General features: G+C 37.2%; 1 protein-coding gene across 9 annotated transcripts in view; it reads right to left on the reverse strand.

The window, feature by feature from the left end:
- LRRC7 (leucine rich repeat containing 7) overlaps positions 1 to 19,556 on the reverse strand; it is a 492,999-nt gene that overhangs the window by 276,421 nt on the left and 197,022 nt on the right. For all 9 annotated transcript variants that reach the window (XM_070592305.1, XM_070592302.1, XM_070592303.1 and 6 more), the window contains one exon: positions 17,469 to 17,671. In XM_070592305.1, coding sequence (XP_070448406.1) covers positions 17,469 to 17,671 — 203 coding nt within the window. The remainder of the gene's footprint in view (positions 1 to 17,468; positions 17,672 to 19,556) is intronic.

A 19,556-nucleotide genomic window follows, 5' to 3' on the forward strand; every position in this document is an offset into this window, starting at 1 on the left:
CGTGTACAAGTCACAAATGAAACTTTATTGCCTCGTCTAATGGATGAACAAGTTTTTGCCTTACTTGGCCTCTCTATTCCATTTGACAAGGTCATCACTCCCTCCTTAGAACTCTCCACTCTCCTGGTTTCCGTGGCTGTTCTTCTAAAGAGAATTCTGACTTCTGTCTGCTAGCTCCCCAATGCCCTGCCCTGCTGGCCTTGAGAATTCGAACTTCTCTGCAGGCCGGGGGCAGTGCTTCACTGGCAATGACAGAAACAGCCATCATTAACTTTAACGAGTAAATTCATGTGGTATATTACAAGCTTTTATGTAGTCAGTTCTTAATTATTTAGAACAAAGAAAGAGAACCTTTATTCCTATTAAAGTCCCCTGACACAGAGAAAAGAGACAATTGAGAGCCATGGGATTAAATTCAACATAATTAACCTTTGTTGCCACCTCAAAAAAAGAGAACAAACCTTTAATTCATCTGCTTAAAATTTAAAGAAAACAGAAAACTTAACTCTCTAGGCAATAAATACCACACACACACACACACACACATACACACACATATATACATACATGCCAGAATGAAAAATCCACAGCAAGGCCACACTGTTCCCAGGAAATCAAGAAGCAATAAAAAGGTTCTAAAGAGAGAGAATATTGGTATTTCCTCTAATCTCTGGTCAAGATTTAAATCATTTATTGCTGTTTTGGGTTCATTGCAGAAACAGCAAACACTCCCTTTGGATAGAAATGATAAATATCTCTAGAATTTGTTAAAAGTTAATTTTTATATAAATTTTGGGAGAATAGCTATCTGCAAAAGATTTTCTCTCTTTTTATATCACTGTTAACTTAAAAGAAAACTTCCTTTCCGTAAAGTGGGACTATCATTTCTCATTTTATAGAAAAAAGTCAACCTGTTGATGTTCCCTGTGGTATTGCAGCTCGTAACAATTGCCACAGTTTGTTGAAGATTTTACATTTTGCCACGTCCATACTCACACTTTATACATATTATGTTATTTAATCCATAATAATGAAGAAGAATTACCACACGGTCAGTAGATGACAAAAGCAAGGAGCAGGTAGGACGATTCTGCAAGGCAGATGTTATCTCCTAAACAGGGGAGAGACTGAGATGGAGAACCTTCCCATATCTGCTCAAATTCAAATCTGCCTGATGCTAAAGCCCTGGTGCTTTCTGCTACCCCGGCCATTGCATTCTGACTGCTCTTCCTCTAGTGGAATTTTGGCGCTGACCTTTGAAGTTAAATAAATACTAGCTAGTAGGCAAAAAGTGTGAGCTCACATTAGTCATATCTCCTGCTTCTCTCCTTCCCCATCATTGCTCAGCACCTGAGGAACTCTTCTTTTTCCCTGAAGTCTAGTTGAAGGTCTCTTAAACTTCTACCACGGTACGTCTAACAATAGAATACAGCAAACGTGATTGGTTATCTTTGAAATTCAGATGAATTTGCATTTGATTCCATAAGATATTCATGTTTCTCTCTTAGGCATCTTTTTAAATTAATGGCCATCCTAGAAAAATGTACCACATGTATCTTGGTTTTCTATACATCTATCCTCTAAATTTCTAGAGAAACTAGAGTGTAATTTCTCATAGAATATATTGCTCTACTCTGGAGAAATAATCCTTCATCAATTCCCCAAAAGGCTGATTTCATTCCACAAGTGAGTCCAAACTGCTGCATTGGTAGAATGCTCTCTCCAGTTTGGAACCACTTCACATACTAAGGAGGGAGTCAAGGAAATAATAACATTAAAACATGCAAGAATCAGTTAACAGCTATTATGAGAACTAGCGAAGAGAAGAGATAGCAGATACTGACTCATCTTAATCAACGTACATTTTTACTTTGGATCTCATTTAATTTGCTCACTTTATAATTTACTTGAGCATTGGAGATTTACGTTTATCATCGTGTCTTACGGGTCATTTTCCAATGGAACTACCGTAACACAGTCAGATTTGGTGATTCGCCTCTGGTGAATCCTCTTCCAGCTCCATTTTCTCTCTCTTTTTATTTTTTTTAAATTACTTTTTATTTTTGTAGAAGCATTATATCAGTTCTTTGCCCTCACCTTTGCATCCCACAATCCCTCTTCTAGAGGCAGTTGTTTTCGGTTTTTTGAGCTATTAATTTTTTGTATTTTCTTCTTCATTTTGAGAGAATACACATGTATTTCTACTTCTTGTTTTACCAGTTGTAGATACTGCCTATTTATTTCATATTATGGCAGTTGAAAAATCAAATCACTTCTCACTACCACAGCCACTTTCTTTTTCTTCATCTTCCCAATATACTTATATCTAATTTTTTTGTTAAATCAGTAGTTAATGCTGATATTAATAATGTTTATTTGCACACTGTGTTTTTACTCCTAAGTTTTTTTCTGAAGTTGCTTCATTTTTTATTTGCTTGGTTTTCTATGTACCTATTCTTAATTTTTTCAAATGTTCAAACAGCTTTGTCAAATGACCAACAGTTATATTTCCAAATGCTAAAGCCATCAGAAAAATTGCTGGATCCACATTTTATTCTGGAGGAACTCACTCCTCCGCCTGTGCAGCCAGCTCCAGTCTGGGCAGATTGTTCTCTCAGTGTGATGCACATTTGCCTTCCCTGGATATTCACTTGATACTCCCCTACACTACTCCTGGATTCTATACCTTCTTGTCTTTGGTTTACTCCCACATCCTCTAGTAGAAACCTGGGAGTCACCTGTGACTCATTTTGCTCCTTCCCCCAAAATCAAGATATCAAACATATGACCAAATCCAGCAAATTTTGCCTCCCCAAAGCCTCTCCAATCTGTGCCCTTTGTTCCATCCTCAGGGTCACTACCCTGGGCCAGGCCATCATCACCTCTCACAGATTTCTACAAGCATTACCTAACTGGTGTCCTTGTCTTTGGGTTTACTCTTTTATGTCTATGCTTAGTGCAGCTAAAACTATCTTCCTAAAATACGTATCTGATCTTGCTGCTACTGGATAAACCCTTAAGCAAATTTCCATAGATTATAGATAAAATTCAAATTCCCTATCTTAGCATAGAAGGCTTTTATATTTTCTCCAGCTGCGTTTCTCCCATTGTCTCTCTTGCAGTATGTATTTAAGCAATATTTAACTTCTTTCAGTTTCTGCAATATGCCTCATTTGCGCTTTCTCTGGAAACACTGCTCGCTCCTCTTCTAGTGAACTCTTACTCATCCTTAAGTCTTAGTTGCAAGGGCATTCCTCAGAAAGGATGCTCCAGTGAATGTTTCCAAAACGCTGAGTGCTTCCCCACCCATCATAATAGACAACATACTTGACACAATTCTTATTTAAATGTCTGTCTTTTCTTCTAAGGAGTATTAAGTCTGTTCAATTGCTATTTTCCCCGAGACTAGTAAAGTATCTAGCCTATAGTAGATACTCAATTAGTTTTTCCTGAAAAAATTAATGAATATTCATATTAGCTTGCAAATTCAATTTACTAAGGAGCTAAACAGGTATCTTCAATGGTAGGGGACAGCCTGGGTGGGATCTGTGGCAAACTAGATCTGTTGCATCAAAACAGTCCAGTGATGTTCAGGTTTCTTTTTTTTTTTTTTTTTTTTAAGATTTTATTTTTTCCTTTTTCTCCCCAAAGCCCCCCAGTACATAGTTGTATATTTCTCATTGTGGGTTCTTCTAGTTGTGGTATGTGGGACGCTGCCTCAGCGTGGTTTGATGAGCAGTGCCATGTCCGCGCCCAGGATACGAACCAATGAAACACTGGGCCGCCTGCAGCGGAGCGCGCGAACTTAACCACTCGGCCACGGGGCCAGCCCCCAGGTTTCTTTTTTTTTTTGAGAGAGAGGCCAGATATCTGGACTTTCAGGTAAAATCTGATTATTTTATAAGTTGGCTACTAATTCATTAAAAAAAAATAGGCAGACCACACAAAACACGAGCTTGTTTCCAATCTCCGGATGAAAGACAGAATTGTATGGCCTGTCCTGATGTGAGGAGGCTCAGTTTCAGATCTCTCACTATCTTTTGGTGTCTTTATAAGGATGCTTGACTGATATCTCATATTTTGCATCTAAAACAGAATTCATCATGTTTCTGTACACACTAGGCCCTTCCAATATATATATATTTTTAAATTTTTTTTTAAGTTTTTTCCTTTTTCTCCCCAAAGTCCCCTGGTACATAGTTGTATATTCTTAGTTGTGGGTCCTTTTAGTTGTGGCATGTGGGACGCCACCTCAGCGTGGCTTGATGATGGGTACCATGTCTGTGCCCAGGATTCGAACCGACGAACACTGGGCTGCCTGCAGCAGAGCACACGAACTTAACCACTCGGCCAAGGGGCCGGCCCCCCAATATATTTTTAATAGTATCATTTCCCAGTTCTCTAGGATGAAAATCTTATCATCCTTGATTCCTCCTTCTTGTTCATCCTCAAGTCTAGTCAAATGTTAAATTCTAGAAGGTCTTCCCTCAGATTAGTAAAGTGAAAAGAACAGGGGATTTGGAGTAATATAGATCTTAAACTGCTATTTTAATTGTGCCATTTTCTAGCTGTATAACGTTTAGTAAATTCTTTAACTTTACTGTGCTTCAGTGTCCTTGTACTTAAAACCAGGATAACAAAACCTATTTGTCAGAGTTATTCTGGGGACAAAGGAGCTACTGCGTATGAAGTGCCTACCACACAGTAGGTGCTCAATAAATATTTGTTGCATTTACTGCCTTCTCCCCTTAGCTCTTTCACCTGTCTTCTTCTTCTCAGTTTCTGCTGCTAACACTGGTCAGGCATGTAAGCTAATAAGACTTTAGACGACCTTGGGTCTGGCATCTATTTCTTGATGACCCATCACTTCAAGAACAAACTTTACAAAATATAGCTAATTTATACATTTAAGGCCAATTCCTTTTGTAAATTATATCCTTCTGTAACTCTAAGCTCCGTGCACCCCTTTCTTCCACCCTCTCAGCTCATTGAGAGATTGCCACTTCCTACCCTTACAGCTCACCAATGCCAGCATTCCTTTAACACATTGTGACCACTATCATTTGAACCAAATTTCAACATCCATCACGTTCCTCAAGTCTTACTAACCATCATCATCTGTACCCATATTTTCTTCCTTCTCTCTTATTAGAACGGATGAAGTATGCTGTTCCTCTCAAAGGTGACCCCTTCACACACTCTGTGGATCCCATGAACATTTGCCTTCAGGACTTTGCTCCTAAGATTATCCCATCGATTTCATTCTTTAGTCTCTCCTCCTTCCTTCTAATTTATTCTCATTATTGTGCAAATGTACTTTAATGCCATTGATAATAAAAAACAAATTAAAAAAACCCTTATCTTGACTTCAAACTTCTGTCTAGCTTGTCTCATTTTGCTGCTTTCCCTCACAGCAAAACCTCTGAAGAGAGCTGTATATATCTGCCTCTGTCTCTTCAATCCACTTCACTGAGTCTTCCCTCTACCACTCTTATCAAAGTCACCAATTATTTCCATGCTAGCAAATACAATGGTCTCTCCTTTGTCATCGAAGTCAACCTCTTACTTTACCATTCTCTCTTCTTAAAACACCTTCTGTTCTTTTCTTAGCGTCCATGACAACACATGGTTTCTTCCTATATCCATCGCAACTCTTTTTTTCCTTGTTGTCTTCTTTTCTCAATAGCAATTCTTTCTAAACCTCTTTTCAACCTCTTTTCTGTTGCTAATCTCTTATATCCCAAATCCATTCCATTAGCAAATCCTATGAACTTTATCTAAAACACATAGTCTGCCATGCTTCCTTTCTTCACTAATATCAATCTAGTTGAAGCCACCAACCTTTCACCTGAAAAACTACTGCAGCCTCTAATCTCCTTGCCTCCATTCTTGACTTGTCACAATGTACTCCCACACTGCAGCCAGAGTGTTATTTAAAAAAATATAGGTTATTTCATATCACCTATTTCCTTAAAATCCTTCAGTGGCCCCTCGTCTCACTTAGAATAAAATATTAAGGCCTTCCGTGGCTTACTCGAACTTCCTGGTTTAGCCTCACTATCTACCTACATTTCCTATTGCATCTTTTACACTCCTCACCCCCCAATTACACACCTGCTTTCTTTCTGTTCTTCAAATGCACCATACTCATTCTTCCCCCAAAGGTTTCCCTCTGTCTGGACTGCTCTTTCTCAAATCTGCATGGTTGACTCCTCCTTGTCAAACCAAACTCAGCAAAAAACGTCACTCCTTAGAGAAGCATTTACTGTCCTCTCAACCTAAAGTAGTTTCCCAGCTGTTCCCCTGCTGTATTTTCATCATGGCACTTGTCATTACCTAAGGTTTTCTTTTAAAAATTATTTAAATTCTCTTTTTGCAGCAATGTAGATTTTGCGAGGATAGGAACTTGTTGGTCTTGCTCAATAATGTACCTCCAGCTCCTACAACAGTTGTCTGCACATAACTGGTACTCAGGAAATGTTTGCTGAATGAATGCACAAATCAATGGATATATTTTACCTAGAATTTGTTTTTTTGATATCATTTCCCAAAAGTTGGCAGAAAAATCAGCAAATAGGTTTTCAAAAATCTCATTGAAATGATCTCAATGAGATTTGATATTCGAGTAAATGTTAGCAATAAACGGTGGGATGAGTAAGTCGTCAATTGGAAGATAAAACAGATCACAAAACGACTGGGGTACTACAGAAGTCCCAGTTGATCACTGACACACAAAATCAAGAGTTGTTGACGGGGGGCTGGCCCCGTGGCCAAGTGGTTAAGTTCGCGCGCTCCGCTGCAGGCGGCCCAGTGTTTCGTTGGTTCGAATCCTGGGCGCGGACATGGCACTGCTCATCAAACCACGCTGAGGCAGCGTCCCACATGCCACAACTAAAAGGACCCACAACGAAGAATATACAACTATGTACCGGGGGGCTTTGGGGAGAAAAAGGAAAAAATAAAATCTTTAAAAAAAAAAAAAAAAGAGTTGTTGACGGTAGAAACTTTTGAAACAATAAGGCATTTTAAATAAAAATAGAAATCTGAGTAACAAAAAATTACCTAAATTTTCCACATATAAACTATGTTTTTTACAAATTTATCCTTCATCTCACTTTCCCTTGGGCCCCCAGAGAGTCTACCTACATTATTTATCAATTGAAAAAAATAACTACACGTTTGAATGCCAAAATAATTGCAATAAAAGAACAGATTTGGAGAAAGATGCTTCAGGCAAGACATTAAAGGGAATCAAATTTTGATTATTTATGCATCACCCATGTGCCAACTTTATTCTGGCCATGGTTTTATTATATTCAGATAAATTCTATACCTTTGGCACTGCAGGACAAAATAATGCACCCTGAATATCTATGAGGGAGTAAGAGAGTTGAAAAAGGTCATTTTTTTTCACCTTTATTTAAACCCAGGATCTTAGGAGAGACCTCTATAGATAGATATATGTGGGGCTCCTTATGTAAAATGCCAAGGTTATGGGCAATTGCATTTTTGCAGAACAAACACTTCAGGAATAATCTGTTATTGTGAAATTTAAAAAATAAGGCAACGTTATTAAACAAGTGGTACTTTCTGTGTTCTACATTTGCAAATTTAGGCCATGTTTAATCTAGAGCAGAGCTTTCCATATTTCTTAATCATGACAATTGTTTAATCAGCAACTATAGTGATACAAGAAAGATTCTTTTTGAGTAGAAGAAAAAATAATCAAAGATCACTCAAGTTTTGATACACTAAAATCACAATCATGAATGAGCATTTCAGAATTTGTCATCTTAAAATATTTCTCCTATGGCTCCTTTGATCTCATTAGACCTCTCACAAAATAAGCAAGTGTCCTTGATTTCAAACAAACTTTGTTTAAAGGTCGAAGGAAAACATGGCCTCAGGCTTCTAAATCCTAAGTAGCAAATATCAGTGAATAAAAAAAAATCAATACAATTTAAGATATATGAAATGTGGAATATCGGAGGGCACTGTTTTCTTTTTTGCTTGTCCAGCACCCATTCTCCTTTTCCCATTTGTATCTTGACCTTGCTTTTACAGGCATACCTCATTGTATATCATTTGAGGAGTCAAATGGAATCTGGATCTTGAGCAGCATCATGATTACCTGGGGGTGTCTGGACATTGCACCCCTCACAAGGGCAGCAGTGTGTGGCCCATACTGTCACTGTGCTGTGAATTCTGTGCAGCAATCCAGAGCTCTCTTGTTTCCTACCCTTTTCCCATTGAAAGTTCTTCAGGTTCCTATTAATTTTATGAACCACAGATATATTTCTAATAAATGTTTTTCTTTACCTAAAATGGTCAGTTGGTCTTTGTGGCCTACAATAAAAAAAATTGACATAATGGTAAATCCATATTAAATAGTAACTCTCTAGCCATTTGTTTACCACTTAAATTCTTTTCGTTATTGTAGTGCTGTATTTGTCTAAATTTATATTAATGAAGCAAATAAACTTTATTAAACATATGCCCTTTCTCATAAAAATAAACGATTTCTGGCTGGCCCTGTGTCACAGTGGTTGGGTTCATGCTCTGCTTCACTGGCCCAGGGTTTGCGGGTTCGGATCCCGGGCACGGACCTAGCATGGCTTATCAAGCTACTCTGTGGCGGCATCCCGCATAAAGTAAATGAAGATTGGCACAGATGTTAGCTCAGCGACAATCTTCCTCACACACAAAAAATAAATAAACCATTTCTCTTAACTCAGGAGTTTATATCATTTTGCTGTTTTCATAGTGCTTTCATATGCTTTATATTTTTGATTCTCATTGCAATCTGAAGAGATGTTGAGGAACATATTTATTAGAATCTGCTACAGATGAAGAAGCTAAGGTTCCAAGGGGTTAAATAATATGTCTGAAGTCACATGATTAATTAGCGTCATAACTCGTGTTAAACCAAGGTCCTTTCTCTCCATTACTCTTTACATTGTACTGTAGTAGTTCTGTGATAATAGCCAGTAACTACAATCACTACTCTCAGAACGCTTCCTTTTGTTACCACTTTTCTCTATTTAAAAAGAATCTCAAAGCCATGCTGTGGTGGCATCCCATATGAAAAACAGAGGAAGATGGGCACAGATGTTAGCTCAGGGCCAGTCTTCCTCATAAAAAAATAAAAAATAAAAAAATAAAAAGAATCTCGAATGAGGGAATCAGAAAAGATTAAGTTTGACAGGAACGTTAGAGAACTTATTTTCCCCTCCATCCCCATAGATGTAAAAGTATGTTCCTTGATACCGCTCCTTGACTGTTTCTAGAGTCAGAGAGTATATTCCTTAATCTAAGAAAATATTATGTGCCAGCTCTAATTTATATGGATAAAGTCTCAGAGTTTGAGAGCAAGGAAAAAGTGCAGAGTGCACTGTATCAGGTAGTGGATTATGGAGGAGCCACAAAACTCATCTGATTCTATATGTCTTATGCAGATGTATTCCAACTTTTCCTGTCCTTCCTCACGTCTGGCCACTGTCAAAGGTCTTACTCTTTGTAAAATAATAGACCCCCTATCAGAGGGTGCTATTGATGTTGATGTTTTACAGCAATGATAAAGTGTTAAGGAAATACCTTAAAACTGGCTAACATAACTAAATGGCACTAGAAATCTTCTAGAGATATAACTAAGCCTAAAATATTGCTGGGGGGAGTAAGTGGCAGAGGTGGTGCGTGTTGTTATTTTGTATAAGATAGTGGGATAAAGCTTGTCTGGTAAGGTGATGTTTGCGCAGAGACATGAAGGAAATGAGGGAGCAGGCCATGTGGGAGAGCAACACTGACAGAGCAAGAGCAGGGGCCAGGCCTCTGAGCAGAGAGCGTGCTTGGCTCGCACGTGCAGGCTCAGTGCGAACAGGTCCAACACGGCTGTCATAGTCCATTTGCTGGTCATTAACTTGGAGCTCTATTTTACCTGCTGGCTGCTGGCACAATTCAGGTGCATTTTTGCTGCTCATTTATTTTCTGAAGAGTCAATGAGGATTTCTGCTATTTCATGGGCCAGTGACTGGAGCCAGGCCATGATAAAATTTTTGCCGGTCTAAAACATCCCTCTTTGATAAATTCCTGACTGCTCCATATTGGATGATCAATGTTTCAGCTCTACAGCCCTGCATGAGTGGCCCACATGGAGGCGCGACCACCATGCCACTGTTTTCTGAAGCCCTTGTCTCACACCTGGCTTCCCTTGGTCTGTTTTCTTCCCGGAAGAAGTGACTATAGATATGGAGGCTATTTTTTCTGTCATCTCTCAATTTACCAACAATATTCTACTCTGGATGTAATTTTGTTGAGAATTCACTTTCGTTTTTACTGTATACCCTTGTGAAATTTCAACAATTGCTTAATTAAAAACAGAATACTGGAGGAAGTTGGGTATTGGAGCTCAGTTTCATGTGTACTATGGACTTCAAAGCCCCAAACTGATGGATTTGTGTTGAGAAAACAATTACACAATCTGTTATAGAAGAGAAACATTTGATAGTAATTTGTTTTCATTTCAAAAAGTGTTATATCCTATGTTTAAAACGTGGCTTATGGTATAGCCATACAAAGGAATATTATTTGGCAATGATAAAGGATGATGTACTAATACGTGCTATCACATGGCTACACCCTGAAAATATCATGCTTAGTGAAATAAGCCAGTCACAAAAGGCCCTATGTTTTACACTTCCACTTATATGAAATGTCCAGAAGAGGCAAATTCATGGAGAAAGATGTTGCCAGAGGTGAGGGGAAGCAGAGAACCTGGAGTGGCTGCTATAGGTGTAGTGTTTTTTTTAGGGAGTGATTAAAATTTTCTGGAATCAGACAGTGGTGTAATTCTGCGAATATAATAAAAGCACTGAATTGTACACTTTGTGAGGGTGAATTTGCTGGTCAGTGAACTTAATAAATCTGCTATTTAAAACAAAAAGAGTATAGGTTTACTGCCTATCTTTTCTTGTGAGGGAAGACCATTTATTCTGTGTTTATGAGTGTGTTCCACAATTGGCTGTTAAAGTATTCTTTGTACAATAAAATAACAAAAATCTTATATGAGACTTTTTAAATGTTTATTTAGGGAAAAAAAGAGAATTTCAGTTCCCACATTTTGCTGGATTTTGAAATCCAGAAGTGTGGGAACTACTAATCTGGGTCATACTGAGGCAAAATCAGAGCCCAAATGGAGACATCATCAATATGCCTCCAGAAAATGAACAAGTTTTAAGAATATATTGCTTAATATTCAAATTCAAATTATTTAATATTCAAATTCAAATTACTTAATATTCAGATTACTATTTGCTTCTATGGTTTTCCTGCTATTTAAAAATATCCCTACAACTTCCCTACATCTCACTCATTTTGTGTCCCTCTGAGTGTTTTATGGCACTCTGATATGAAGCTAGAACCTCACCTTTCTTATATATACATCAGTTCCTTTGAAGTCTCTACAAGTGAAACGCTCATGACCGTAAATCTCAAACACCTTGGAAGATTGGAAATATCCAGAATTACCTTTAAAGGGCTACACAGTAAGGGTTATATCCTTTTCTTCTGCTCATTATGAGCAAATAGATTTGTCTAAGCTATAGAACCTAGATCAAAATCAGCTGAGATGTCATACTTCTCTCACTCATGGAGTCTTTTAGCTTCATGAGCACAATGAGACTTCCCAGTTTTACCCCTGTACTCAAAGCTGCCTTGCCTGCCAGGGGAAACACAAGTAACCTCTAAGCAAGTTCTTGTGATGAGTTTGTACTATCATTTTTTTTTTTTTTTTAAAGATTTTATTTTTTCCTTTTTCTCCCCAAAGCCCCCCGGTACATAGTTGTGTATTCTTCGTTGTGGGTTCTTCCAGTTGTCGCATGTGGGACGCTGCCTCAGCGTGGTCTGATGAGCAGTGCCATGTCCGCACCCAGGATTCGAACCAATGAAACACTGGGCCGCCTGCAGCGGAGTGCGCGAACTTAACCACTCGGCCACGGGGCCAGCCCCTATCATTTTTCTTTTTAAAGTTAAATATTTGTTTCTCAGAATTTTCTTTTTCCTTTTTCTCTAAGACATATTATCTTGTGTCTGGGTTCTATTCTCACTTCTAGGAGGGTGACTCAAATCCATCTCCAACTCTGACCTCTCTCCTGAGTTCCATTATATCTCATTTATTCCTCTGTTTGAAACTTCCATTTGGATAAATATTTTTATTTGATACATCAATGTCTAAAACCAAGCTAATAACTAGAATGCATCCAGAGGAAAGTAACCAAAATGGTCAAGCATCTAGAAATTATGTACTTGAAAAATGGTCAAAGAAACTTAGAAACTTGTCTTGGAAAAAAGAATTCCAAGGCAAAGTATATGAACTCCTTTAAAATCTTTCAAGGATCAAGGCATTAATGCCAGAAGCATAGTTCCTTGCCCAGAGAAGGCATGCCTTAATAATCTTTGTATCACCCTTAATGTCTAGCCAAGTTTTGGATTGCTAGCTAGGTGGATGGATATAGGCAAACTTCATCAACATATTGCAGAACTTTCTAATAACCAGAACTTTCCAATAATATAGTGGCCTGCTTTTTAAATTAGTGATTTCTTCCATTAATATAAATGTTCATCAAGAGGTCAGATAACTGTTGCAAGAGAAATAATAAGCAGACACTTCTGTATTGGGTGAAAAGTTGAAGTAGTTGTTAGCTACAGGTTCCTGAAGAGCAATGGTCCCTGACAACACTCATGGGACACAAAGAAAAACTTCTGTTCACTTATGCACTGAGCTTTTGACTTGTTATTGTAGCATAACCTATTCTATCCTAACTAATAAAAAGTCTTTGGTAATAATTTTGTATAGGAATCTAACATCCCATGTGGATTATATGAGACTTATATGAGAAAAAGTTAACTTTTCCAGCCGAGAATTGTTTATTTAGTAATGACTGAAGGCTAAATAAAATAATCTTCAAGGTTTCATCTACTCAAAAATGATACAACACTGGGATTCTCTGAGTCAAGGAAATTCTCTGGGGAAGCAGTGGTATTATCACAAATGTGCTGGTGTAGTTGTTTGGGTCAAAACTTATCGTCAATTCTGGGCAGGGGATTATTTTCCTAGAACCTGTCTTCGAAGATTTCAGATAGAGAAGACGTCATGCCACCACATTATTTTTCGAGAGTCAATACCCAGAACTATCTTGAGATGTTATAAAATCTTAATTTTGTTTTACTCAAGGTAATTAAACATGGAAATTTTCCTTTATCTGTGATTGGAGAATGATGAATACCAATTACTGAATATTTTCCTATTCCAGGTATTCCACATGCATGATCTCACACAATACTCTGTGTACTTTATCTATCTATCCATCTATCTATCATCTATCTAACTACAGGAAAGGTACTATAATTTTCCCGGTTTCGTTAATGAAGTAACTGAGGCTTCTTGAAAATAAAATACCTTCTCAACCAAAGAGCAGGGCTAGGATCTAATCTCCAGTTTGTCTGGATCGAAAGCTCAGGTTCTTAACCCATAATATATTGCTGGAGTAGGTTGTCAACTTTTCAATGAAGAAAACTCTGTAAGTATGGTGTTTCAGATTTAGACTCATCCTCTTTTTACATATGGTTAGATTGACCTCATCTACCAAATTCACTCTTCATGTCTTTCAATTTTTGTCACACCTTAGCTTGTCCAAAATTATTTCTATTCTCTTCTTTTTTAAAGTTCCTCTTCATTTTCAAGAAGTTTCTCTGCAATTTTTATCTTTACTGATTTTTTTCACATTTGCCTTCCCACACTATTTCATATATAATATACACCTATTATAGTCTATTACTCTGTCTATAATTTTAAATTCCCAACTCTAAATAGCAAGAAAAACAGTGCTAAATTATAGCTGTGTGGGTTTCCATTACTGTGTAAAAAGCATGTCATTCTGTATTTTTACCTTTCACTACAGAAAATTAAGCAACACAGATTCAACTATTCTTAATCAAAAAACTTCCTGTTCTTTCATATCTATTGTTGCATCTTTTCTGACACACTCTTGACATATCTTTTCCTAATGCCGTTAATCTTGACTCTGTTCTCTGTTGTATAACATCTTATAGTAGAGAATCACAGCCAGCTAGAATATTCTCAGTATAAAATATCAGAAAGAAAAAAATAAAACATTTATAAAAGGTAATTCTTGCCATACAAGAACATAAATGGCTATCTCATTACTCAACAAATCTGAAATCACAGTAGTAACAACTCCAGAGGGATACAAAGAAAACAAGAAAATAAGACAGCAGACAAAAAATACATTACTTAATCACCAAAGGCGTAATACTTTGCCTACAAGTCCTTAAAAATTTTATATATTGTCTTTGATTAAGAGCAAACCTTCCTCATAAATGCTGATTTTTTAACATTTGGTTAGTAGACTATGTTTTGAGAATCTCCCCAACAGTCCTTACACCCCTTCCCCTCTCTTGCTGCCAGCAGTCACAACTCCACAGAGGTGGCTCATCATTGTTTAATCCAATCAAAGTGATCTTATTTTTCTTGCCATAGTGGATCCCATAGCAAAGGGATTGGATCAGCAATGAACGTGATATAATTAAGGCCAATGAGACGTAAGGACAAGTTAGCGGAGGAATTCTGGGGGCAAAATTTTCTTGTCCTTTCCAGAAAGAGTTTTCAGGAGCCAGATATTTCACTTTTTGGATGCTGTGGAAATGAACTCTGGAATTAGTCCAGTCATCCTGCCACCATGAAAGAAGGCAGCCTCTGAACAAAGTTGATCCCACACAAGGCGAAAAGAAACATACCAACTATGGAGCCTGTCCCGAGATGAGTCTTCCACTCATGTGAGCCAGTCAAGCCTATTTCTTGTTTAAGTTAGTTTGGATTGCATTTTCTATTATTTGAAACACACATAGTGAACTCTAATTAATACATCATTCCTTTTGTTTCTTAATTTCCTATTTTTCTAATAATGTACCAATGTATCTATTTACTATCATGATCATATCTCAGTGTTAGATAATTTAGATCATATTTCAATATCAGATACTTTAGAAGAAACTAACTTACAGGGCCATATTATGAAAGCAACAAAATAGAATTTGGGGACTCAGAGAAACCTTGAAAGATTATGTGAAAGATCTTCGAAATATATAAAGCCTATCAATAATAAAAGATAATAATTTCTCCTTAATTCAAATACATTGGGGAGGTATATTAAGTCTTCGGTTCACTTGCATTATTTTTATTGATTGTTAGTCCAAGCCTGCTCAAGCTCCTAATAACTTACATGATGCCTAAGACTCTCCAATGGCATTAGCTACCTAATACATCAACTCAAGTAATGCGGCCTGACTCTCAAGAGCTTTCATAACCTGGGTCCTCCCTACTCTCCCACATATTGTTGGCACTCACCCACATGTACCTGCAGCTCCAGACTCTTCACAGCTCTGCTGCCCATCTCCTCCCCCTCTCTGTATATACCATCTTAATTTTTCCATCTGTGTTTTTTGGTCAGCCCCTCTAAGAATGGAACTCTTCTCTATACATAAGCTGCACCACAGTACTTGGCTCTTTGGCTCTGATTGTACACTATTGTGCACTCACCTCTAATGCTTGAGTTTTCTCTGCAATTAGACTGTCAGATTCTTGAGAGCAAAGATTGGGATGTATTTCTCTTGTAACCCCCCCTAAAGCCTCAAATGCTGTGTAGTAGACTACATATTAAATAAATACTGGATTGATTAATTAACCATGTTTTTACTCTTTGTCTTAAAGAATCCATTGCATGGATCCAGAAAAAGATTTTAAATGACCAGATTGACTTAGGGTTGCCAGATTCAGTAAATTAAAATACAGGATGCCCAGTTAAATTTTAATTTCAGATAAATAATAAACTATTTTTTTATTATAAATAAATCCAATGCAATATTTGGGGCATAATCATACTAAAAAAAAATCTTTTTTAGTTTAAATTGCACTGGATGGTCTTTATTTTATCTGGCAATCCTAGACTGGCCTGCTCTAAAAAAAATACTCATGCTTAATTTTCTAAATTAGAGCTAAATGTCACATTTATGGATTGTTTAACTATATATAGTTTTGCTAATCAAGTCGTATGGTACATGAAGTTCTCTGCATTGTTCCACCTGGCAGTGACAACAAATAGATTCAGTGTCCATTGTAAGAAAGTGACCGTGAATGCTCATCTGCAGGGCGGCAAAGATGAAGAAGATGCCATCTCTGCCCTCAAGTAGTTCATAGTCTGATGTGAGACAGTCCGTTTGAGTTCCGCCACTATGTGATATGCAATCCGGATGCTAATCCATATGGCCAAAAATTTTTTTAAGCCTGACCCAGCCCTCCTGAGCAAAGATTCAAGATGACCTTATGTAATTAGATTATAAAAAATGAAGTATGTTGGATTTGAAGTACACATTAAATAGTTCCTAGCTTTGAGCTGTTATATAAACACCATAATTTATAATACCAAATGAAACAATTATTCATAACTTGTTTTGATCAGCACATTATCCTCAGATTTTGATAAGTTAGTTTTATTATGGAAGACTCTTTTTCTGGTTCCTGGATATTTAATATGCATTTTTTTAGCATAACGAGGGAAAACGTATTACATGACTTTTTTTTCCCTCTGACCAACTGTGTAAATCCTTCACAGGTAAATGCCATGCCAACTACTTAATCTGAGTCACTTATTTAGGTGATCATTAGGATCCAGAGGTTTAGACTTTGAACCTCTCTGCTATGTGGCCTTGGCCTGTTTCAACTAATCTCTTATCATGCAATGTTTTCTGCAGTGGAGAACGAGGTCACAGGAGACATTTTCTTTGCATATTACAACATCATAATGGCGGTATGTGTGTGCATGTGTGTGTGCAAGGTTTGATATTAGCTAAAATTTTTAGCTACACTATATTTATTAGTTGTATATATAAACTCAGTGATATCTCTAATAATCAAAGATGCCAAATTCCAGAAACAACATGTTTTTCATAATAGTATTAACTGTGTGTTTGTATATAAAAGTATTTCTTAGAACATATAATTCAAGGTTTCCAAACAAAGTCACCTTAACATATAACATACAAATTTTTCAGTTCTGGAATAGAGAGCACTATATTTCTTTTTTCTTTTCTAAACATAAACTATTGATCTGAAAGCACCAATCTGTATTTTCTTGGAGGCTATTTTAAATTAAGATAACAAGGCATAATTCAAAAAATGATGATTTCCATGGAGTTCAATTGGTTATTAACATATCACATGAAGTTACAAATGGAGTGGTATTAAAAGTTAATGAGAATATGGGGGCAAGTTATATCAATTTGAATGATTTGTCAATTACCCAGATAGAAGGCTATAGTTATCATGATCATTATCATGTCTTTGGAAACTATGAAATAATCATTTACAGGGTATATTTTAGGTTGTCAAGAATTACCTTGGGTAGCTCTTCAATTTGATTGGCATCTAGATAAAGCTCCTCTAATGTCCGTTCAAAGTTAAAGACCTCCTTTGGCACCTGCTGAAGGCTGCAGTGGGAGTAATCTAACACAGAGATGATTTCTTCTTCACCTCGGAAACATCGGCACGGCACCAGACGGCCGATGATTTTCCGTTTGGTGGTCATCTCCAGGCACTGCACTAGAGAAAAACAGAAAAAAAAACACAAATCCTTAATCAACTGCCTTTGGAAGACATTCTTGTAATATTTAAAGCTGATAAATTTAACTTTGGTTTACATTTTATAATTATATAATGCTTTAAAGCTTATAGATGACATGCACATGCATTACATCATTTAATCCTTAAACAACTCTGCAAAGTGAGATAGGTTTTATTCCCATTTAACCAATAAAGAAATGGACTCAGAGAGGTGAAGAGACTTCCCATTTTCACTCAGTTTGGGAATGGCAAATTGGGCCACAGCACCGTCCTGCCTCAGTGCAATGCTATCACCAGGGTTACCCCCTCACTTGAAACATGGAGCTACAATACGCTTTTTAAATTTTACACAAATTACAGTGCAGAATACAAACCTCCAGAATTTGTTGGAAGAAAAATACATTTCTCCCATGTCTGCAAAAATACTCAAGTTTCACTCATAAGGTTTATGGTGTCCTCTTTTAGACTCACAAATTTGTTCCATTAGTCAATGTATATTTATTGAATAACCACCAGGTTCCAGGCACTGATCTAGGTACTGGGAATTGAACAAAGTTCCTGTTTTCTTAAAGCTTATATCCTATTGGAGCTACAGATTAGAGTTGGATTGGTTATTTGCTTCAGGATAAGAGTCTAACCTTATCCATACTTTGATTTTAGTGGGAGAAAACAACTTGTAATCATGGTAGAAATTCCTGTGACATTCCTGACAGATCTTTCTCTAGGTTAAACTGCCCAAACGCCATGAAATCTTGCACAGACTGGTATCGTGGCACCTACAATACCTCATTAAATCTATTGTTTTTCACGTCATTCTTTTCCTAGACTGTGAGTTCTTGAGGGTAGGAACTGTGTTTTGTTCACTTTTCATTTGTCTTGGTGCTTTAGATATAGTAGGTATTCAAGAACAAATGCAGAATGAACAAACAAATGCATAAATGAATGAATAAGTGAATATGTTTGGGGTTCTCTCCTCAACCACCATCAGCTACTGATAATTTCCTTGAGAAACCTCTCATTCTAACTAAAAGGTCACTATCTCTGTGAATTCCCCTGAGGAAGAATGAGTAGCGGCTTCCTCTGAGTTCTCAGCGCACTAATCCCATTGCTTCCTAATTACGCACACTATTTCCCCATGTATGAGGCGAGTTCTTTGAGGAGAGGAGCTTGTCTTCCACATCTTTGAGTTCACAGTACACAGTACAGTACAGCACTTCAACACAGAAGTAGTATTGAATGAGCGTTCATTTGAAACTTGCATTTTATTTGTTGATTTATTTTTACTTACCAACACAAATTTATTGCCAAAACAGAAAGTAGTGATAGTTTACCAAAATAATATAGCATTTTGTTTTTCAAATTGTTTAGGTTAAATCAAATTTGGAGACAAAAGAGTAGGATATGATTAAAAGATGTTGGATGTTCAGCCCAAAGCCATCCTTATTTCTCCTTTAACTCCCGAAATTTATAAAACAACATTTTGGGGACAGGTTCATAAGTCAGCACTTATAGACGGTTATTTGCACATGGTAATCTGAAGAAGGCCGACTGAAAACATTAAAAAGAGGACATTCCTTTTCCATCACTTTCTCTCTCTTGAACTCCTGCATGTCACATTTCTGGGAGCCTGAATCACGAGATTTTTGTATTTGTTATTTTACTTGGCTTGACTTGAAATCCCTCATTGCAGGTTGGCATCTTCCATGTCTCTACCTGAGGTTTAACACATGTTAGGCGGCCAGCAAAGGCATCTGGTATATATCTGGCATATATTAGGTACCTAGTAAATGTTTGTTGAGGTTATTGCAGTTGTAAAGGCAAGGATGGTGGCTTAGACTATGATAGTAGCAGCCAGGATGGAGAG

Source organism: Equus przewalskii, chromosome 24 (genome assembly GCF_037783145.1).
Source record: "Equus przewalskii isolate Varuska chromosome 24, EquPr2, whole genome shotgun sequence".
NCBI lineage: Eukaryota > Metazoa > Chordata > Mammalia > Perissodactyla > Equidae > Equus > Equus przewalskii.